Here is a 23,662-nt window from a genome sequence, read left to right as displayed (position 1 = left end):
GTTACATGTGTACATTAGCTATTTATGTTATATCATGTATGTATGTATAAGAGAATCAAGCATACATGAAGTACAATTGCATACATAAGGCTGGAAGACTTTACCAATAAGCTAACCAGGATTATATTCTTCTGTACTCAGTAGAAGAATAAAAAATTAAAAGCCAGTTGTTCTCAGCTTCTGGTGAAATGGAATATGCTAGAGATCTGTCCAGTTTACATTAAACAAATGCTGCATCTGTGTGGCAGAAAAGGATTTGGAAAAAGGAGAGAAATTGGATCAGGTACCCAATTATTAGATATTTAGATACCTTTACAACAAAAAATAAAGCCTCGGGATTTTCTCCTGCAGTGACGAACAATGCAAAGAATACAGACAGACATATGTTACAACAGCAGAAAGTCCTGGACAGAGATCTAGAACATATTAACATAAGCCCTTTCAATAACTGTTCAATGAGTTACCAAGGTACAGATAGTCAAAACATATATTTAAATACTTTGCTAAGGTACATCCTTCCAACTGTATTTGGCACATATATTAGTACTGTATCCTGTGAAGCTCTCTTTAAACAAATCATAAAAGAAACAGTTGGCACTTACATCCAAGTTTCTTCTCACTTTTCACTTTTTTTAAAGCATAAAACTAGCAGACATTACATTCAGTTTTTAAAAGGTGGGAAAAGAGGAAGTCACTCACTATCCCAGTCTAAAAATACCAGCAAATATATACTGTGCAATATTTAAATATAACAAATCTTAGGAAAACCTATGTAATCTTTCAAACTAGAGCCCGAAGTACTGCAATTATCTAATATTACCTTTACTTTTTAAAATCCTTTCTTTACCCATAGCACTTGAAACTGACACACATAGGGGTTTTTTTCTAAAGAACTTCAAGCACTTTGTTTAAAATAGGTATAAAAAAAATTACAAACTTTGTGGAGAATATTTACAAAACCATTACCAAATGTATGCACTACACTTAGGTGTTTATCAAACAGACATTTTGCCCTTGTTTTTTCAACATTCAGAAAGGAATGCAGGAGAGAGCAATCTTGAGTCTTTTTTGGACCAGACAGAAACATCGCTGTTTGAAGTTCCAAGTGCTGCTCCGCAGTGACAATTCTGTCTCATTGTCCCATCAGAGCTTCAGTCTGTTAAATTTTGCTTGAGTAACAACAAACTACTAGCAATAAGACTTCTTGTAGTGAAAAAATATGTTTGCTATCAGAAACTGGAATGAAACAAAGTATTACTTTCACACAGTATAGCACTAAAGGGCTCAAAAGACTGTATCTCTTCTAGGAACTGCTACATCCTTTCAAGTATATATTTTACTGAGAACGTAATTATTTTTTAAAACAGCTTTTCACAGTAATTGTGCTCAGAAGAGTCAGACTCGTTAAACTTCAAACATACAAAATTAATGTTAAAATCCCTACTTATCTATATCAGTGTGAATGATGGAATGTGAACTTTCCTCTAATAACTGAAGTAGAATATTTCAACTTAAATTAATCAAAAGCAAAAGATCAAGTAAAAGCTTTAAATAACCACTACAGTATTTTAATAGTAATGTCAGTTTTTAACTGTGAAATATTTCATGAAATATCCACATGAAATGCATATTTACTTGAAAAAGGGAAATGCCCAAAAGAAAGGTAAATAGCAGAGCATATTGCAGTCTACTTTAGAACACAAAAAAAGTAAATAATCACTACTCATTGGGACACAAGGCAATAAAGTTATAAATATCTTATTACCACTTGATACTAAATTTGTATGTTTAAATCTACTCCAGATAGTACTACATTCCTTTGACCACTCCTCATATAGGTTTCTCTCAGGAACAAAACTAATCATAAACATAGCTCAGTATCAAGCAAAATCGACAGTGAATCATGCAGGTGCAAAGAACAAAATACCAACATGGTTTAGTACACACCAATTCTGTAATAATTCACAATTAATCTTCTAATAAATATGGAATACAAATAATCAAACAAGTATTATATTTAAAATTTCATTATAAGTGGATACATTTTTAAAAAAGAATCTTAAAACATGCAGTTTTAAATCACTGTATTCATTTTGAAATTCTAACTGGTGCAACACATCAAAGCAATTTAAAAAAACAAAATGAAGTTTGCTGAATAAGAACAGGCTTATAGCATAATATGAAGCTCAAGCATGGGCCCTGATGAACAGTTGTAGGGGAAAAAAAAAGGAGTTCTCAAAGGCAATGATCACCATAAATATGTTTTTTGCTACTGTAACACCCCACAGGAAACCAACAGCCTCTCAAATAATTAGATTCTACATTATACAATAATTAAATATCCTACACATAGAAAAATGTCCTCTATTTCTAAATCCACCTAATAATCACATTTCCCTATTCAACATCTTTCCCATGCTTTTATGTATATATGCTAAGGAAAATGCCTTAGCCACAATTCAGTTTGTCATGAGTAGCTTTTAATATCTAATTAAGATGGGTCGTTATTTCAAAGAGACACCACTGCAGATTAACTGAGTGGTACAATATATGGCATTGACTCAATTGGCAGCAGTATTTTCTTTGTGTCTAGAACAAGGTAATATCCTGTGCAAGACTAAAAATGCTTTCATTCACTCTGTCATCTCAAATATTGTCTTTTATTAATGCAAGAAAGATGCCTGCCAAGGTTTTCTTATCACCAGAATCAATGTTGCTCCAAGTGCTATATTTCAGATACAATCTAACACTTGGGTTCTATTTTTGTTCACTGTGGAACTCTTTTTATGAGAAAGAAGGTAAGAGCTATGCAGACTTGGCCACCTAACTTTTTATTCCTATTTCTATTGAGCAGTTTACTTCTTTCCTGTCATGCCATATTGCTGAGCTTAGTTCAGTGGTACTCACATTTCTTAACTCACTCTGCACCAGCACTGGTGATGTAATTCCTATAACAGGACTTGATCCTGAAGGTCACAGGAACTTATCCAGGCAGCTCTTGAAAATCTCCAGAAAAGGTGACTCCACAACCTCCCCAGGCAGCCTGTTCCAGTGCTCCATTGCCCTCACAGTGAAATAGTTTTTCTGTTTGTTTAAATGGAACTTTTTGTGTTCAAGCTTTTTTCCATCACCCCTTGTCCTGTCACTGGATACAACAGAAAAAAAGTGATGCCCTAGCCTCCTAACATCCACTATTTAGATATCTATAAATATTAATGAGATCCCTTACATTCTCCTCTTATCCAGACCAAACAGCTCCAGTTCCCGCAGCCTTTCCTCCTAAGAAAGATGCTCCCTTGAATTTTATCCAAAACAGTACTGTCACAACACAAGTGTGTGACCAGTGTGCAAACTTCTTCAATAGCTACAAAGAATGGGGCTTGAGAAAATACTGAAGAGCAAATCTTTTTTTCAGGAAAGGCTTATTCTGCTTTGTAGCACCAACTGATGATGTTTCACCTGTAAGTGCTCAAGCTGTCTGTTTTGACAACTGCTCAGCACAGACCTCAAGAGGACCATCTTTATTATTTAGCGTGCGTAACTCAAGCTGGGACACAGATCTCCTCCACCACTTCACAGGACACGACTCTCCATGCTGGTGAAGGGGCTGGAGTACAAGTCTTATGAGGGGCAGCTGAGGGAGCTGGGGTTATTCAGTCTGAAGAAGAGGAGGCTGAGGGCAGACAAGATCACTCTCTGCAACTCCCTGACAGGAGGCTGTGGCAAGGTGGGAGTTGGTCTCTTCTCACAAGCAAGAAAGGACAGGCTAAGAGGAAACGTCTCCAGGTTGCACTGAGGGAGGTCCTGGCTCACTGATGTAAATTATGTATGTCTGATGAGACTGATACTGTTTAATAAGTTTGTAAAACACAGAGACATTATAGAACTGTAACATATTATTATAAAACATTTACATACTCAAAGACTGCAAAACAATAGGATTTCCTTACTATGACATATTTCCCTTCCACACCTGCAAGCAAAGCAAATTAACATATTGTTATACTTCTAATCTAACATCAGCTCTTTAACACGTTTTATAAAACACAACAAAACCAAGTAGTCCATCTTAGCAAGAAAAGTGCAAAATAAGTTCCTTACTAAAACCATCTGACATACAGATTGACTTTTCAAATAATCAAAGGCTTAATACGTTTGCCTTTTATAAATCAAAATCAATTGACATGATAAGCTATAAACCTGGAATTTGATCTTACACTGGTAAAATAAAATAGAAATTCCTCAGTATTCAACAAATTTTAATTGGTTGGAGATTTTGTTACTGATAAACTGACATAAGCCTCTCAAAAACAGCCTGTGGAGTCTCAAAGGCTCATGTATCAAAGGTTAAAGACCACTCAACCAGATCTTGAAGGGATTTTTCTATATTTCTGTGATGCATCCATCTTATGTTAAGTAATTTTACATTGTTTACCTGTTCAGGGGCATCATAAGGCATTAAATCACAAGGAACTTTCTATTTCTACACTGATGCACAAATTCAAAATTTTCTTTCCTAAAAATCCACATGCATGAAATTTGCAAAGAAATTCCAAGTAATTGCTAATGAATCCTGTTTAGAATAATGCTTTTAAGAAACTTATTTATAAAACAACCCTAAAAAATAATTTTCTTCTAAATGTAGAATTGTGATTATTCCATCTCCAGCTCCTAATAACCTCAAGCCATAAAACAGCCTCAATATAGGGAAGGATGTTCATTTCTATGTTTCAGAACAAGAGGGGGGAAAAAAAAGCGCTATCTTTTGCATATAGCTGAGCCTATGCCTTTAAACAAAATATGGGACAATCTCTGGCAGGTGTTGTACCTCTGTTGTAAACTCCAGCTTCAACAGTTACTACACAACTTGAATCACTGGGTTTGGGTGACAGGCACAAGTTGGGGGCAGTTTTTAGTTTTCTACAGAATAAAGTCTTGGAAAATATTCAGAATTTATTCAGTAAGATTACTGGCCAAAAACTTCAGATACTTACTAAAAATGCCTCTGAAAATAGTCAGTTAGAAAACACTGCTTTATATTATTTTAATCTATTATTTTAAAGACAGGCAGCATAAGCATTCAGTGGGCAGAGAGAAAAACCCTTACCTACCTCCCACCAAGCTAATACTTTCACCACCACACTACAGCTGTGTTTTCTCTCTACCTTTTTTGTATTCCTTTCTCTCATTCAATAGGATAAAACGTAGCTCCCATCTCAATCTTCCTAGAAGTCTAGTACAAGAGAAACCAAATCTAACATGAAATGACAGCAGCAGATGCATAACTGCTCAGACTGTCTCACATCATTTGCAAGCTTAAATGCCAAGCCAGACAAAACTGACAACAAAGTTATAGCTTCTTAGACCTCTGTAAATCTGTACTGTATCACAAGCAACTTCCACGGAGGGAATGGTTCCTTTGAAATTAACCCTGGAATACACACCTCCTTCCTGAAAAGGCATTGTAACTACTAGAAGAGCATCTCCTGAACTCTCCATGAAACCATAATAAAGCAGCCTACAGAAGCATATTAAACAAAGTTTTCATCAGAATAAAATTTTAAAACAACAGTGATTTGTGGTGGTTCTCAAGATCTATTGGGTTATGCTGTCATTCAAAATGACACACAAAGCAGTAGGTTGTACAAAAATGGTGACTTGGACACCTTAAGCTGAAGCAATTTTAGGCTCTGAACTCCAGTAACAAATAAGCAATAAGAGAATAAAGTAATTTCTGACGTATCTCATCTTAACTATTCTTTTATCAGCCACCTTGAGAGTCTCCTCACACTGCACAATGCCTAAAGCAAATTCTACTTCAAGCATTTCCCTTCTCCCATAGTGGTTACACACCAGAGTCTCTTTGAACATGTCGATCCCAAACTTTATTTCTACCTGAAAACCAATTTGAATCCTTCTGGAATTAAAATTAAAAGGAATAGCTTGGTCTATTTCAAACACTTCATCCTACAGCCACTCGATGTACTGATCCTGACAGAGGCCAGGTAAAGTTAATTTTTTTCTTATTTAGCTTATTCATGACTAAAGGTAAGGTCACATAAATTTATCTTCAAATTTTCAAATCACAGAAAAGATTGAGTAAGCAAATGACAAACAACAAGTGTTTATCTCACTGCTGAAAATCAGAACTATCAAGTGGCAGTGATAAAAGTGTTTTAACAAGATTATTATTGCCAACAATTTGACAAATTACATCTCCCAAAGTACAAAATGGTAGTAAGATGAAAAATTAATGTAGCTAGTATGTCAGCTCCAGATATATTGGAAATGCCTAAATACACATGAGCATAGTAAAATTCAGTCCTGAAAAGACATCTTAACTGTGAGGGGTTGGGTATTCTTTTTAGATGAGCTCACTTACCCAGATTTCAAGTCTGTAATCCGTAAACAATTAGTAGCATCCAGTCCTACTTTTCCATTTCTGACCACGCTGGAAATGAAGGGTGAGAGCGCTGGAGAAATTCTGTTCAAGGCAACTTCAGGTGACATTTTAGTATGCTCCTCTTTCCTTTTGTCTTGAGCTGCACAGGGATAGTAAGGGGGGAAAATAATTTTTTTTTTTAAATCCTACTTTTTTATGTCAATTCACATGCACTCTGGAAACATCAAAACAAAAAAGTTAAGCACACCGATGATCAACAATGTAGAGTAACTGAAGTGTGCACAGGTTTATAAAGCAAAAATAAGCAGAGGTAATTTTTTTTCCTCTTACCCCTGCAATATTCAATGAAGCCAGTTTATTCAATGTCGACATAAAAACAGATTTATGTCCTAGGGTCCTTTAAGGATCCCACCCCTACAAGAAAGAGAAATAAAACTGAGTGTCATTCTGAGACTTCACAGCCTAGTCCTTCTTGTAAGCATCAGGAGTACCATTGACAAGCCACATTTGTTCTGCTTCCACTGAAATCAGCAGACTTATATTACTGACTGCAATGGGACCACAGGTTTGATTACCTATTTTACTTCTTTACTTTTATAGTACTTCATTAGGTAGCTATTAACAGCACTTCACAATGCCTTCTAATGGATTTCCTTCAACAGTACCGCTGTACTCTTTGAAAGGCATTTTCATTCACAAAACAGAGCAGGAAGCTGAGGTACACTCATTTTAAGCACATTTTTTTCAGAAAAGAAGTGCTTGCAACTGTGTGACCTTACGCTAAATCAGTTAGGACACCACATTGGCGCAGTTTAAGAACCTGCTGCTTTTTAGTTGAAATGGAGAAACTGAGCATGTGCAGAGTTTAACTACATCACAAAAGGCTAGAGTATGTTGACAACAACAGACTGTGGTAGGAGAAGTGGGAGAAAAGAAGGGTAGGTAACTTATTAAAATGCTAACATATGCGATCACGCTCTTAGGCATAAAGTTTCCACTGAAAATTAACTGAACTTGACAGTTTTAGAAGACAAAGCTGTAAATGACTCAAGGTAATATAAACATGCCACAGACACGTGGAATAGAAGAGCTCATACCTAAAAAATGTCTTCTAATGATTTAAAAATGGCTTCTAACGTTTCAAACATCCATTTAACTGAAAAATAAGAACATGTCCTGTACTTCCTTGATTCCAAAATACTGTACATGCCCTACCCTATTAAGAAGTGTTCCATAAAGAGAGTGTGAACAACCTGTGTTGTTGTTACAGTTGCAATAATAGTTGCAATTTTCTGTTGTTTCTAACACTCCGTTTACAAGCATTAGTTGGTAACTAATGGACTTCTACAAATTGATAACTCCCTGTAACCGTTAGCAACATTAAAATTACACATTTTGTTCTCAAGACAGTCATTCACACTGAAGCACTATGAAACAATGCTCAAGAATGAGTATTTATCCAAGCTATTCAGAATTTATCCGAATAAAGCAAACACCAGGCACTTCAAGGCAAACAAAAAAACTAATAAAGTAAGCCTTCCTGAAAACAGTAATTTTCCTTAATACACTGGTTCTTACATTTTATGGCAGCAAACAAGATGAAGACTAAATATCCACATCCTAACTTACAACCCGTTCTCCTCACATATATGATTTGCCGTAACTGACAAGGGGCAACAACTTAAGTTCGCTTAGCAAATACCTACAGCAATTTAAGATTGTACCTCCTTTTTGTTACTTTTCAACCAAAAATTACTGCCTACTCACCTTTATTTTTCCCCAGAGGAACTAGGAGAAGAGAACACAAGCCCATATTTGACCTATTTCAATGCAAAGTCCAATAGCTTTGATTGAGCTGCTAATAAAAATGAGTTGAAACTAAAGCAATGCTTTGCATAAGAACGACTAAAACCAGCACACATTTCAGTCTCTCAGCTCAGCTGTTGGGAAGACTAACTTCAAGTAGAGGGACAGCTGGACTGATGAAGGCAAGAACTTCTTAAACCAATGAAAAACAAGCTATCCCTCTGTCAATTTGAGAGCTACGCACAAAGATCTCAGAATTGGTTCTGGGTGATGACACATTTTAACAGGACTGTTAGGAGGGGAGAATTGAAAGATGTGAGAGATATAGACAGTGATCAAAGTTGCACCTTCCAAAATCGGCTGCAGGGTGAGACTCCTTATCTTTTTGTTAATAAAATATGCAGATACTGGCAAAACAAGATGTAAATGACTGCTAGGAATTTTTCCTGGTTTTACTGCATTGTTTCTGTAAGATTCTCCATATTTTCTATATAACAAGCCAGATACACAACACTTGAAGGGTTCCTATCAATTAAACTAATTGATTTATTTTGTCAATAAAGGTTTTTACAAACTCTAACAGTTACTACCATGTTTGTAAGTTTCAGTTGTCAGGTACATGTTTTTTTCCGCAGCTAAATTTTCCCACAGTACTGGAAACAAACAGAAACAAACTCCAGGGAATTAACAAACCCAAAACTCACTAGACTGTTTCCTTCACAAAACAAAACATCTGAAATAAGTAAACAAAATAAGAGTTGGATCATTTTAGATTCAGGAGCCTATCATTACAACTTCAGGCAAATGTAACATGTAACCATATTAATGGTTACATATAATGTAACCATAAAATCCCTGGCACTGCTTCGGGCATCAGAGAGTGTCCAGATGCGACACACTATTTCTCCACCACCAGTAGTAACACCATGGGCATTAAGTGAAGCTCCAAGAAGGCAAAAACGAGTATCCTAATGGAGGCCTTGAAGCGCGAAGTAAATATTCCTGTCTAACCCTCTTGGCTTTGACTGTAACTAGTCCGGTTTTGTGGCTTTCATGTTGAGGGTGGCAGTAACAGGTGCCCGGGTATGGCAAAAAAGACAGGGTCCACGACCACTTCCTGCCACCATATCCGCACACATCTCCCTCCGCCTGCCAGCCCGGAATGCACTGGCAAGGCGGTTTTACAGAACCCCACGTAAAACCCCGGCTTCCCTCAGCATTGGCACGGGAGGTCGCTCAGTGTCATGATCCCCGCCAAGCCCCGCTGCCTCCCCAGCCGGGCCTCGGCGAGGCTCTCCAGGACACGTGCGGCCAGGGACCGCCCCGTGCGAGGGCGGCGGGCTCGCCTCCGCGGCGCTGCGTGCCGTGCTCTGCCGTACCGCCCCGCCGCGCCGGAGCGCCCAGGAACGGGCCGGGCAACCGCTGGGCGCTGCCTAAGCCGCTGGGGCCCAGGCCCTCGCGTCGCCTCCTGGCCGCCTCCTCCCGAACCGGGCCTGCAGCCTTACAGCGCCAGGTCCCTCCTCAGCTCCTGCTCCCCGGGGCTGGCGGGTGGGGCAGAGGCTGGGGCAGGGGCTGGGCAGAGGTCAGCCAGCCCACTTACCTCCCGCCCGCCGCGCCGGTGCCCCGGAGCCGGCAGGGGCGCTGCTCCCGCCCGCCCCTCCCCGGCCCGAGCCTGGGCCCCGCCATACCTACGGCGGCCGGAACACAGCCGCTTGGCAACGGCCGCGGCCACGCGCCCGTCCCGTCCACCCGCGCCCGGCGTGCGCGCCCCCGCCCCGCCGCGCGGCGTGCGCGCTTCCGCCCCCCGCCGCCACCACCGCTCCCCGGGCCGGAGGGGTCTTCACTGGCATTGGGGACCGCCGCAGTGCCTGGGCGGACGGTTTCACCGCGCAGGCGTTGGGTCGCTGTTTCGTCGCGGCCGGAGCGAAGTGGGGGAGAGGGCGAGGAGGGGAGGGGGTAGCCTTGCCAGCAGGCGTTCGCCAGGGGCACCCCTCCCGGCCGAAGGCCCCTGCGGGCAGGCCGCCACCACCTTCTGCGCCCGTCGCCCGTGGCAACAGGGGAAGCCACGGCGGCGCGGCCTGGCGCAAAGGCCGGGTCCAGGGTCCAAAGCCCGGGCAGTGCCTTTGCCAGGTTGCGGGCCCTGAGGCTGCCCCGTCCCCTGGTGCCATGGCCGCTGATGTGGTGGTTGTGGGATCCTGTATGACCGACCTCGTCAGGTTAGTACCCGGGGGTCTCCTACAGGTCGGAAGGCCCCGGCGCGGGGCCGGTTTCTTGCCCTCCCTGGACGGAGGGGCCCCGAGGTCACGGGAGCACACGGCGTCACGGTGCCCGGGACAGAGCCGCGGCTCCCTGCGCCTCCCAAGGGCAGGCTGGGCCGGGCTGCACTCCACCCCGCCTGCCCTGGCCAAGGAACGCGGGTGTCACGTCTTTCTCCAGGCTGGGACAGGAGAAGTGGGGTCGGTGCCAGATGCGGCGGCGGGGAGCTCTGGGCAGAGGGAACCGAGGGGAGGAGTTGGCTGCGGCAGGGGCAGGGGGAAGTAGCAGAGCCGCCGGTGGGGGCGGCTGGGCCTGGGTGATGTCAGCCCTGCAAATAATGCTTTGAAAGAAGACTGTGGGAACGGGGAGAAGTTTGAACGTGTTGTCTGCTGCAGCTTTGATCAGCTGTCTGTAACTTTAGGGAGAAGAGATACTTGCGTTTGTGTTTTCAGCTGTGCTAGGTGGCTCGGTGTTGGCCTTGCCAGAAAAGCAGCTTTTCATAGTAACCTGCATGGGAAATCGTGAACTCTGATACTTTTATCAGGGGATGAGTTTGGAAAGATTTATGAAGGTAAATAAACCCGGTCAACTGTAACACGGTTTCAGTTCAAAGCACTTGTCTCCACTAGAAACGCAAGCAAGAAAGCTTTATATTGCAGAGAAACTGAAGTTAGCCCAATGAAAAAGTGGGTTATCAGTTATTTACTTGCAGGCAACATTTTATGTGACACTGAAAGAGAGAGAAAAAGCCTCCCAAGTTCTTCAAACAAAATCAAGAAGTGGAAATAAGAAGCCCTTCAAAAAGTTAGCACCTCTGGACCCCAAATCTGTTTATTAAATGATTAAATCCTTCTTTAAAGTAATGCTTTCATTCTTTTTTATTAATTTTTCTGGGCATTTAGCCTTTTTTTAAAAATTAGGTAATTGATTCTCATTGGTTTTTTTTTGTATATAGGTAAGATTTGGAAACTTCTTTCTAAAGTTAATGAACAGAAGTTCATGAAAGCTCTTGGTTCAAGCAGTTTGGACTTTATAATGAATACTAAATATCAGAAGAATTTGAGAAAAAATGCAGGAATTTGCAATGATGCAAAAACTAGCCTAAACCATCTGACTTTGACATCACTAGTAAACGTGCAAATCAATCTTTGATTTGCACTGTTTTTATACATCTGTTTTTAAACTATATATGCAGACTTAGTTAAAGTAGGATTTAAAAGAATACGTATCTGGACTGCATCAGCTTATCGTGTTGGGAATGCTGCAGTATAAAGCATGATTCCTCGATCTGAATCAGCAGACGTTTATATCAAAGGCTGTGGGTCAAGAAAGTGGAGAATACTTGATTTGAAGAATATGCTGAGGAGTATGTAGATAGACATGTGTTGCAGAGATGGTGAAAACCCTTAAATAATCATAGAACCCGTGTCAGAAAGATTTAATGCTTTATGTAATCTGCAGAACATGCTGGCGGCTTTCCAAGCAGAATAGTTGTCTTGTAAGTCACAGTAAAATCTTGTAGAACTGATCTTGACGTTATGTGTGAATGAGCTATCAGATTCTTGTGACGTTATATTGAAATATAAAACATGGTCCTCTAACCTCAAGACGTTCCTTTTTCTGTCTCTCTAAAATGTGGGGAAAAAAAATTGTCGAGAAATTGTCTACCAGTTTAAGCACTGCTGACAGCTGCAGTTTTGGACTTTTTCTTGACACTTAAACAAACAAACATAGAAAACTCCCTGGTTTGAGTAGTTTTATGTCTGCAGGTTTGATAGAAATGCAGTCATTTATTTGAAGCCATATTAAGTGGCCATATTGTAACCAGAGATTGAACCGTGAGTTGTAGCCATAGATGCTGTTACACTGAGATCAAGTTGAAGAAATGCCATTTCACATTTCAGTCAGCTGAAAGAATTGCTTAAATTGTACATATGTTATCAGAAGAACATATCTGTCATCATCTTATTAGCCTCTGCTTTAAAAACCAGTGAAGGGCTTTTTATTAGGGATAAGGTCGTTTGCCTCAACTGAAAAGGGCCAGCCTCATTCTTCCTATTACTAGCACAGGACTTCAGTCATTTAATAAAATAAGAAAAAGAGTGGGTTTCAGTTCAGCTGTTCGGAGCTTAATCTGACTGAAATCTGCACCCATGTAGATGTAGTTTAAATGTATCCTGTGTTACAGAAATACTGGTAAAATTACTGGAAAGTACTAAACTGTAGTCTAGGATGCACCTAGGTGGAGAGCAAAGCTATGAAATAGAGAACAATAAGCAACTTATATTAAATGTGGTAAAACCTGACAGGTTAAGATTCAGATTGATACCAAGAGGATACCTGTTGACTCATCTTTATATTGGGATTTAGAGAGGTCTTTACATTCTAGATTTAGAGCTATGGTTTATTTCAGCTGTGATGAAAGAGGATCAGGTTTTTGTGAGTTTGTCATTTATGCTGATGTTTCAGTTTTAAAATACATGGACAGCAGTGGTCATGTTAAATGCCTGTCTGTTGCCCCTTTGGAGAAGACTGAATGAACTGAATTAGGAGTGGGAGTCATGCAAAGGAGGTCAGACACATTTTTGGACACACTATGTTTGGTACATACATTTACCACTGAACACTAAAGCCTGTCTTTGCTAGAAGATAATCACATTGATTGAGACTCTACCAGAGCTAGACAGTGCAATGCTATAACAGAAACAGATAAAATACTGTGATGGCCCTTTGGAATACAAACTTAGCCCTCTCTCCCTGGAAAGTTAGAAGCTCAGAGTGGCAAACATTAAATGGTAAACATTCCCAGATCTGCAGAGGTAAGGTACTCAAAATCAGAAAGGTAAACTTCAAGCTACCATTGGACTTATGGTAGCCAGATTCACCACTGGAAAAAAAAAAGCACATAATATTTTATTAAATACAGTAAACTAGAGATTTAAAGAAGCATAACTCCTGTGTGAAATGGAAATATATAACTTAAAGTTTGTTACGTCTTATGTAATGACTGCAAAGAAAAAGGACAGAGACCTTCTGTTGAAGGCAGTATTCAGATGTAATTTTGGGAAATAATCAAATTCAGAAGAAAGGGTAGTATGCTTTAAAATTCTTTTAAAGGGAACAGGCCCAGTGGTTTGCTTTTAAAACTTTGTTCTCATTGGAAATTCTTTTCTCATTGTCCTGTAGCGCTGCAGTGGCAGAATGTGGGTTTTCTAAAGCGAATTTAGTATAATCAAAACAACCTCACGTACATACATGCAGTAAACCACACTCTTTTGGCTTAATAGGACCAGGAACAAAACATATTTGTGGTCACAATCACAATCAACACTTCATTGGCAATAGCAGGCAATAGTAATAAAAAACAAAAACAGCATTATTCTGTATGATCTAGATAGCAAACCAGATGGGTACTATGCATAGTATTATTTAAATACTTGCTCTTCTGACTCATATTTACAGACTGGTCGTAGCATTGGCATTTTAAGGCATTAAATCAGGACAAGACTAAACATATAAACCAATGAGAGTCAGACACACTAAAACAATTAGAATAAACAGGAGAAACTTTGGCATGGCAATTGCAAACAGCAGAAGCAAAGAACAAAATGTAAGATGGAAAAACAGTCTTTGGATGGTCACAAGAGCAACAGTTTTTCACTTTAACTCAAGAGACTGAGACCACAGTGCAAATACTGGAAAACTGTGTTTGTTACTATGTTCAACATTTGAAGTCTTAGTTTTCTGTGGACCTCTTTCCTTGACTCGAGTTGCTTCATTCCCTGTAAGGAGCAAAACTAAAAGTTCTGCTTCCAGTCCTCCATCGTAACAACCTTCATTAATAATTATTACAAGTAATAAACTGAGTGACTGAAAGCACTCATCAAGGGAAGAAAGACATGACAGAGAAAGCATTGAGTTACAAAGTAGTATGTTGCCAGACTGGAGTGGACAGTGGTGACATATGCACATACAGAATTAACATCTCAGACTAGCCTGATGGATGCATCAGTTCATCTTTGCTAACCAAGCACAAGCTCTACTTGTGTAAAAATACCAAAGGTATCTCCATTACTGAAATGCTACGTCTTCCTCTTAAGCCTTCAGTGGTGGTGATTGTCAGATGCAGTGCTGAAGTAAACGGCTCTCTGGCTCATTGGAAATGCCCATGATCCAGAGCTATGCCTGTACTTTATTTTTTTAAAGTGCAGTATGTGGGGCAATAATTTCAGGCTGTTTTTTGTGGCAATATATAAAGGAATTTTCTTATGTTTCTTTTGAGCAAGTAGAGAAAGTCTCACATATGACTTAATTTTCTTCTTTGCTTTATTTCCGGGTCTTTTCTATAGGTTCCACGATTTCTCATGTGTGTGGTCACAGAGTTTTAATGTTTTTCTTCCTTTAATGTTTTCTTCTGCTCTTCAGCTTCTCCTAGCAGCAAAGTGTTCTAGAATCCTTCAAATCCATTTTGTTTGTGTTTTTGGTTTTATCTGTAATGCTTCCCCTGCAGCAGCCACTCCTCATTCTACTCAATCTGCCATTGCCAGCAGCATGGGAAAGCGCAACTGTGAAGGAATACAAGCTTAGTCCAGTTGAGGAAATTAATCTTTTGGATCCAGAGAAAGGCATCGAGGCATGAGAGAATGTGTCATCTGTGAATTGTTTAGTTTATGTAATATTGAAAAATCTGTGCTTGATTTCAGAGCTAGTACTATTGCCTTGTCTTCTTCTCTGACCAAGCAAAGTTTGGAGTGTATAGTGAACACAGGATGCAGAGGCTCAGTGTTTTGTTGTGCTGCTCTGATTTTAGAAGATCTAAATGTGGTTTAGAGAAACTTCCCTTTGCCCTCTCTTGCCTGGCAGGAAGAAAACTGTGCCTTGGGGGCCAAAAAAGAAAAGTAGGATAAAGATAAAGATCAGGTATCAAAATCCTTGGTTACAGAATTCAGTAAGAAAATTATGTTCTGTTCATATATAGCTTTCAAATATCTGTAGTAGGCCCAGACACTGGTCATCTGATGTGGGGCCTGATCCAAGCTTGCTCACATCAAAATAAGCTTTTCACTGCTGTAAACTATCAGTAAATTGATGCCTCCCCTGCAAAATGTGAGTGATCATTTTATTTTAGGGTGAGATACATGTAATGTTTTAGTACATTGTTTGCACTATTTGGTGTTACACTCCAGACCCAAAAAAAATTCCAACAAAATTCTTTTAACAAAAAATGACAAAACATCAGAGGGGAAAAGGATGGAAAATGTTGTGTTTCTTAAATTAACACAGAATAAGTAGGCAAGGCCATCAATGACTTTCTTTTTAGCCCATTTCAAGAGCTGCATTTGCAACCAAGGTAATGATCCCCAAACTAGAGACAACGTGCCATTGCTCCCAGCTGGCACTTTCTGAAATAAAGTGTCGTTTGTGCAACAGAGGATGCTCTGGGTCCTCTCTGAGAAGGGCTGGTGGTGCTAGAACACCTGCTCGGCACTTGTCTTTGTCTCTTATCCATGAAAACCATTTCTTTTCCCCCCTTCCTAAACGGAAATGTAAAAGTTTTAAAAGTGTTGGGAAATACAAATGTGAAACTGATCACACAATGTCTTTTAGCTGAGTGCGACAGAAGTGTTGCTTTCTGGATTCTATTTAATCGAAACCTCCCTGCCTTTTCATTTCGTGTCTTCATTTGTGTCCTAAGCTACTGTGTATTGTAATTAGGTGCTGTCTTCCAGAAGCAATTCCATTTCAGCAACAACTAAAAAGACTCTAGTTTTTTAGACTTGTTTTAATAGTATATATTTAGTTGTGCTTTTGAGCTAAAGAAGAGCCCTTCAGTTACTACAGTCGGGCCTGTACTACATGAATGTGATAGCTGAAGTAATTTCTTTGGCATCCCAGTAACCAAGGAGTAGCAGTTCCTGTCCTACTAAGCATTTGGAAAACATTTTAGAGATGATGAAGAGGGGCAATTTGCTTTGTCAAAACATAGGAAAAAAGGTGAAGATAAATTTGAGAAAAGTCTTAAAAAGGGCAAAAATAACAGGAAAGACATACAGTTTTATTGCAGACAGTGAGAAGAGTCTATGCAGTTGAGATAAAAGGCAGAGGAACTTCAATCCTAACAGTCCCAAATATCCAGAGGACCCCTGTTTTTCTGCTTCTCTTTCTACTGTCTCTGGCTACCTGCTTGCTTTTTGCAGTTTTCTCACATGACTACAAGATTCAGAAAAAGGGTCTGGTTTGGCCCTGCTCTCTTCTCCCAACACCAGCATTTTGGAAGATATTGCATTCAGTCCTTACCTCCTCCTCCCCATGAATGACTTCCCAACTGTCTGCTTCTGTTCCTACCAGCTGCAGTGTCTGGTCTGTTTAAGTTTGTAAATTGCTTTGAGATCCTTCAAGATGAAATATTCTACTTAGGTGAGATCATTATCACCTTCTACATTTTTCCACTCCCTGTCCTCAGCTCAAGCTTTTTGTCTCATCTCAACTTGGGGTTCCACACAGTCCTCAACGTTCCCAGCTTACAGCACCACAAAGCTTACACACAAATTTCAACTTCCAGCCCTTGAGTCGTTTGTCACTTCTCACAGTACTTCAGAGCTGAAGGTTAAATATATGTCTTTTCATACACTGATGCCAAAATACTTAGTGCTTGCCACAGTGATATCGTACTTCTGCATTTGCGTCTGGCTTCTTGTTATTTGTGTGCTTCAAGAGACTGTAGTTCTTTTCCTCCCACTTCTGAAGTACTTACTCATTCTAGGAAGCGTTCCAGCTACAATGTTGTTCTGTGATCCTACACTATATTCCTATAGCCATGCTTTGTTCATGTTCTTGTGGTTAAACTGTAAGCCTGTCAGGGCAGGGATTTCACTCCTGTCTGGTGTAGTGAACTTAACGGAGTGGAACCCTGACAAGAGTTCAGAGGACTGTCTCTGTTCAAAGACTCTAAGGTTTGGACAGGAGAACCCCTTTTCTGTTCAGCTGCACATCTAGCTGTCATCCTCATCTTCTATGTTTTAACCAACTAGTAAGAGCTTTTTCACTGTGTAGTATCTAAATGTGTTTATTCCCAATGTCATTGACATTCCAGTGAAATTTCCCTCTCTCCTATGAAAGTGAGGTCATCTTAAACCTGTGTTTATGATACTGCAGTCATTTCCATGGCAGTAGACTATGATATCATCAATGGAGGATTATGCCTTTCCTATGTGTGTTAGCAATTAAAAATTATGGTTTGTGAGATAAAACTAGTGTTTACCAAGCTTTTAGGTTTAGTCCATGTGAGGCAGGGAAACTATTGCTTAATTCTCTAGAGAGTTCATTTGGTTAATGGAGTAAATGAATCCAGAAACATTTTCATCCTAGCAGGTGGTAAGTTTTTAGGGATGTATGTTCCCAATGGGAGATGAAAATCAGCTACTCCATCTTCTGTTCTCTCACTAGGCAAAGAACACTTGCCTGAAAACACCATGGTATTCAGAGTTTTGCTATTCAGAGCTACTTAAATGCTTGACTTAAAGTATCACAATTTTCTAGTCTCATTAGACTGGTATTTTTCCCCTTTGGAGGTCAGTAAGCTATTATACAAAACCCACAAAAGTAAAACAAAAGTGGTTATCAGTCTTTTCATCTTTTTAATGGGTGCCCTAGTTGCCAGCTATCAGTAGCTGAATCTCTTTGTTGAACCTTCTTAAGTATGTACATGCTTTCTCCTGGTTTGGTGACAGCAAAGGCTAGTTTCAACACTGCAATGGCAAAAGAAAATTCATTCATTTAAAAGGTAGTGTCCAATGTTAAAACAGTTGCTAATGCTGCAACATGAAATTGGTGGATTCACAACATAATTTATTTTATCCCTTCAAGTACTTAAGATTTTTTAAGACAAGGAAGCAGACTTTTCTAAACAAGAGTGAAGAGAAAGGGAAAAGAGATTGAGAAAAATTTATAAGAAAGAACATCATCATCTAGGTATTGCAACATGAGATGAAATTTGGAAGCTTTTTTTGGTGGTGCAGTTTAATTACAAAAATACACCCCACCTGTGCACATTTCATCCTGTCAGTTTTCCCACATAACAGAAATGAACTCTCATAAAATATATGATTAAATAATCTGTGTCAGAAAGTTAGGAAAAAAATCTCAAAATGGTGTGCTGTAATTAGGTACAAGACTTACATGTGTCCAGTTTCACAGGAAGTCCAGGATGTGAAGAGGTTTTCTGTGAATTTTCTGCCATTGACATTCATGGAAACACAGCCAGTCTGGAATGGAACAACAGACAGGCAGGATTATGGGATGTAGTTTTTGGAGTCTGAGATTACTAAAGCCATAACAAACCTGGCCTATGTTTACTAAGTGTAAAGGCAAGTGGTGTTAGAGCAGCCTCCCCAGTGTGCAGCTTCTACATCATTTTGCATGAATTCTGAAGCTTCCTCTGTCTCTGGAAAACAAGAGTGACATCTCTGTTTGAAGAAAATGAAGGATTGAGAAATAATAACATTATGATCAGGGATGAGAGGCTGTTGGGATAAAGGCTTGTTTACCAGTTGTCCAGTATCAACATCAGGAGTGAGGAGTTTGTGTTCATTTCTGCTATATAAAGATGTCATTTTATCACAGCAATGCACAATACCATATAGCCACAGCTTCATTTATAACATCCCACTTCACAGATAGCACAACTGTTGCCTTCCGCTTTCTGTAGGGTTCTTAGACATCTGTGTGGTTCCAAGTAAAGATCATACAAAACTGTGATACAGTGAACATTGGCATTGTCAGTACTTCAGGGTATTCTTTGGGCTTCTGCGGTATCCCAGTGATACAGATTGAATATCATGTTCTGTTATGAAGGCACCTATAATTTCTTGCTCCAGTTAATACTCTTTTACCATATAACTCCCATGTTTGATCATTGTTTTGGTTATAGTTCCTGCTATTATTGGAAATTCTTTTTGACTGTTTAAAATAAAACATCTCTTGCCTTTTCAGTCTGGAGGTGTTTGCCATACAAGATTGACTGCAGTCAAAGGGGAAATTATCTAAAGGAACTACTTCGAAAATATTTGTCACAATAAACAGTTGTTAGACACTATGTTTTAACATCCAACACTGAGAATACTGTATTTTCTCCCCCTTTACGAGCCACAGAGTGATATGATTAATAGTTCAGTTCTGTCTTGTTAATGAATTACTTGCTGGCTGAACTGCTAATGGAAATAACCATTTTCCTAGATGTATTTCTAGACATAAATATCTTTGGGTGAATTTTAGTACTCCTGACAGTAAAGAGCTGCTGGCACAAATCAAAAGCTGCAATAAAAATTGTACAGAGTCAGTGGTAACAAATTTGTGTAAAAACACTCTGGGCAGGCATATATATGATGTTGCCTCTAGGAGCTGTCTGAGCTGTTCTTTCCATAGGAGTTTACCAGTAAGGTTTTGTTTGCTTGTTTTATATGGCTCCAGTTGGTAGCCTCTATATCAAGCTGCAGTAAGTTATTTGGTGCTGACATCCCTGGTTTCTTCCAAGCCTGTTATCATATACTTTGAGTCTGAAGAAAATGCAAAATGATTTTTCACTAGTATGTTGCCTAAGTAGGTACAACTCTATAGGACATGTTGATCTTTTTGACAACTAATTATAAAATAAGAAGTCAGTAATGTTCCTGAATATATCAGTTGTGTGCTCTCTTACGGGTTTTGTTATTTCTTCCTTCCATTTCTGGCTTTGGTCCATTTTTTTTCCTCCTTTTTTTCTGTACTAGATCAATAGCATGTCATCCCTGAACCATGTATGATTTCCCCTTATTTGCCTCCAACTCTTCTTGTTGTTTTTCTGCATCATGTTCTTGCAGTGCACTTCTTTTCCTGTCTCTCATCTTCCAAAAAGGAACTTTTACTTCCAAATAATCACAATTCCTTTTCTCTAATTTACTCCATCCGTCACTTGGTATACTTCCTATCCTCTCTCAGATCCCTGTTTATACAATATGCATAAACCTTGATAGTATAAACAGCAGAAAGAAAAAGAATGTGTTGGCCAGAGCTGAAAATAAAAGATGAGAGGGAACGGGAAAGACAAATCAAATTCAGTACGCATGTGGAAAGAGGCATTTTCCATCTTCTCAGCTGTAATGACAGTGAATATGCCTGCCTCTTCTAATTGTCTGATCCTGTTAGTATTGCTCAATCTTTATTTTTTTATTATTGTCCTTTTTTTCTTTTTCCCAGAAAGAACAAAGTGAAAAATAACCTGTTGGGAAAAAGCAGTTGGTGGTTTTTCTAGAGCTCTTAGTACTCTATATAGGGGCAGCAAAAATGAGCATTAATGGAGACATGGACGTTGCTCATCAGGAGGCATTGCAAGCCAAGGTCATACAGAATTATACCTTTGTGATTTTTTGAGATCTACCTTTTCCAAAGCAGATTAAATGGTGAAAAGGGTAAAGGTGCTTACCTAGAGGAGATTCCTGCCTGTCACGGGAATGTTAACCTTGTCCAGCAAAGCCCAAGCACCCTTACCATGCACATTCTCATCTTTGGCCTGCAAGCACTAAAGTTATCGTAATCTGTGTTTTTAGTGGCTGCCTTTATAATTAGATATAACTTCAGATAAAGCTTTTTTTATTGATCAGTACATCAAGGGTAAGATAATTTCTAAGCAAAAACTTGTCTAGTGAAGGCACTGTGAATTTAACCCTGAAGTGATCAGGCAACTAGATGGTTGCAGGTCACTTGGAACTGAACCTATTCTATTCTATTCTAATTCTATTCTAATTCTATTCTATTCTATTCTATTCTATTCTATTCTAGTCTCCTAGCCTCATATTAAGCTCAAATATGTTGATTACCTTTATTATTTATGATAGGTTAAGTCCATGTAAATTACATATTATTTTGTTTATACTTTTCATTTGTGACCCATATGGATTCTGTAGGAAGCACTGTACTTACAAACTTGATGAAAAATGTCATACTTACCAGAAATATTGTCCTGGGTATGAGCTTTCAGAGCAGAATCTTACTGAATACAATTATTTCTATTTGGATTATACCGTACTTTGTCTAGATGACTATTTAGTGAGAACACATCTATGATGTTGCTCGTAATATGGTAGTTCACAGAGCACAATATGCTTGTGTGTGGGTCCTTTTTTATTTTTTAAATTTAAGAAAAAAGGCTGGAAATGACTGAGAACAAGATTTGCAAAGAGGTCAGTATGTGCTTTATTTTCTGCATGATAGTAAAGCAGCAGTACTGATTACTTTGTTGATTTACCAGTATATAAAAATTGTGATGACAAGAACAAAGACCCAGTGGCCTATCCATTCAACCATATTATTTCCACTTTATTCGTGTTGTCTGATCAAGGTTCATGTATGTCCCGCTTATCTTAATCTGTCCTTGGGCATATAAAGATCACTCTTTACTTGAGTTGCAAAGGTGGGTTTGTTTTGTGTTGTTTGGTTTTTACTCTAGCCCTGGTAATTCATCATTATATAATGTTCTGTTTGGCATACAAACCATAGGCAGCCTTCTTCAGTCCTGAGTGAGCACAGCATGTTTCAGAGACAGTCTATTCTAACATTGCCATCAGATTGCCTTAAAAATAATTATGTAACTTCCAAAAATAATATAATTGAGAGACATCAATGAAGAACAATGTGGGAGGCAAAGTTAGAGAGTAGTGATTTTGAAAATTTCCACAATCTTTCTTAAATACAAACCAGATGTTTGTAAGAATGATGGAATGTTTGTTGAGACTTAAATATCTGAAGATAGATGAATTTTTATTTTTTTAAAATCTCTTTAGAGCTTCAAGTTCAGAGTTAAATATTCCACAGATTATGAATTTGTCAGTATTGTGCCCACTTTTTCCCGAAATTTAACTGCTAGTGATGTGAGGAAAAGTTACAGGTTTGTCGTTGCATAAAAAAGCTTTTTAATTTTTGCAATTAGTACAATAAATAATTTCTTTGTGTTGAAGGTTTTGTCATCCTAACAAAATTTAAGAATTTTGATCTCATTTCATTGAAGTATGCTTTGGGACATTCTTCTGGATGCGTTCTTGTTTATTTCATCTTTTAATATCTGTGAGAGTAAAATTTTCTTTGGTGCAGCGTGTCAGCAATAATGTTCATTGAAGTTCTTGAAGAGCTGTGGACATCTGTTCTCATTCAACATGTTGTGAATTTTGGTCTTTTTAAACCAAGGTTCTGATTGCAATGTGAGAGGATATCAGTCTTGTAACCAGTTGTTTTAGTTCAGGTGTTTAGTGATTCAGCAATAAGATCTACAAAACAGTTTGTCTTTTAAAAAATAAATCTATATTTGTGCTTGATAAAATATAGTTTTTTCTCTGATGGCAAAACTGATTGAAAATATTACTGTTGCTTTGCACCAATTTATCATTCACTTCTTTGTGTTATGGTAACAAACTCTAGACTGGAAGTCCTGGTTGATAATAAATTGAACATGAGCCAGCAATGTGCCCTCATGGCCAAGAAGGCCAATGGCATCCTGGGATGCATCAAGAATAGTGTGGCCAGGGTCAAGGGAGGTTCTATTCCCCTTCTACTCTGCCCTAGTGAGGCCTCATCTGGAGTCCTGTATCCAGTTCTGGGCTCCTCAGCTCAAGAGTGACAGGGAAGTGCTGGAGATAGTCCAGTGCAGGGCCACCAAGATGATCAGGGGACTGGAACATCTTTCATACGAGGAAAGGCTGCGGGAACTGGCGCTGTTTAGCCTAGAAAAGAGGAGACTGAGGGGACCTTATTAATATTTACAAATATCTAAATGGTGGATGTCAGGAGGTTGGGGTATCCCTTTTTCCTATAGTAGCTAGCAACAGGACAAGGGGTAATGGGATGAAGCTGGAACACAAAAAGTTCCACTTAAACATAAGAAAAACTATTTCACTGGGGGAATGAGGGTGCAGTGGAACAAGCTACCCAGAGGGGTTGTGGAGTCTCCTTCCTTGGAGATCTTCAAGACCCTCCTGGACATATTCCTATGTGACCTGATCTAGGTGAACCTGCGTCTGCAGGGGGGTTGGACTAGATGATCTCTAAAGGTCCCTTCCAACCCCAACCATTCTGTGATTCTATCATTGTGTAAAATCAAACAGGTTTAAAAAAACCTCTGGATGGTGGTATAAAGCTTTTGTATCTCACTCTGCTGCTCTGTTTCAGCAC

The 23,662-nt window shown here is 39.3% G+C and overlaps 2 protein-coding genes across 4 annotated transcripts in view; one reads left to right on the top strand and one right to left on the bottom strand.

The window, feature by feature from the left end:
- The window catches only part of BABAM2 (BRISC and BRCA1 A complex member 2), a 167,887-nt gene extending 157,909 nt beyond the window's left edge, over positions 1 to 9,978 (bottom strand). Inside the window, exons 1-3 of one of the 3 annotated variants that reach the window (XM_061991286.1) lie at positions 9,898 to 9,976; positions 6,734 to 6,817; positions 6,383 to 6,542 (exon numbers count right to left, since the gene is read on the bottom strand). In XM_061991286.1, coding sequence (XP_061847270.1) covers positions 6,383 to 6,510 — 128 coding nt within the window. In that variant the 5' untranslated portion in view covers positions 6,511 to 6,542; positions 6,734 to 6,817; positions 9,898 to 9,976. Of the gene's footprint in view, positions 1 to 6,382; positions 6,543 to 6,733; positions 6,818 to 8,170; positions 8,189 to 9,897 lie in introns of those variants that run through there. The other 2 variants (XM_061991287.1, XM_061991288.1) reach the window with 2 other exon arrangements.
- A 69-nt stretch (positions 9,979 to 10,047) lies between these two features.
- The window catches only part of RBKS (ribokinase), a 69,216-nt gene continuing 55,601 nt past the window's right edge, over positions 10,048 to 23,662 (top strand). Inside the window, exon 1 of the mRNA XM_061990098.1 lies at positions 10,048 to 10,425. Coding sequence (XP_061846082.1) covers positions 10,376 to 10,425 — 50 coding nt within the window. The 5' untranslated portion in view covers positions 10,048 to 10,375. The remainder of the gene's footprint in view (positions 10,426 to 23,662) is intronic.

Source organism: Colius striatus, chromosome 2 (assembly GCF_028858725.1).
Source record: "Colius striatus isolate bColStr4 chromosome 2, bColStr4.1.hap1, whole genome shotgun sequence".
NCBI lineage: Eukaryota > Metazoa > Chordata > Aves > Coliiformes > Coliidae > Colius > Colius striatus.
The sequence above is the reverse complement of the archived record's forward strand: the minus strand, read 5'-3'. Positions and strand labels throughout refer to the sequence as shown.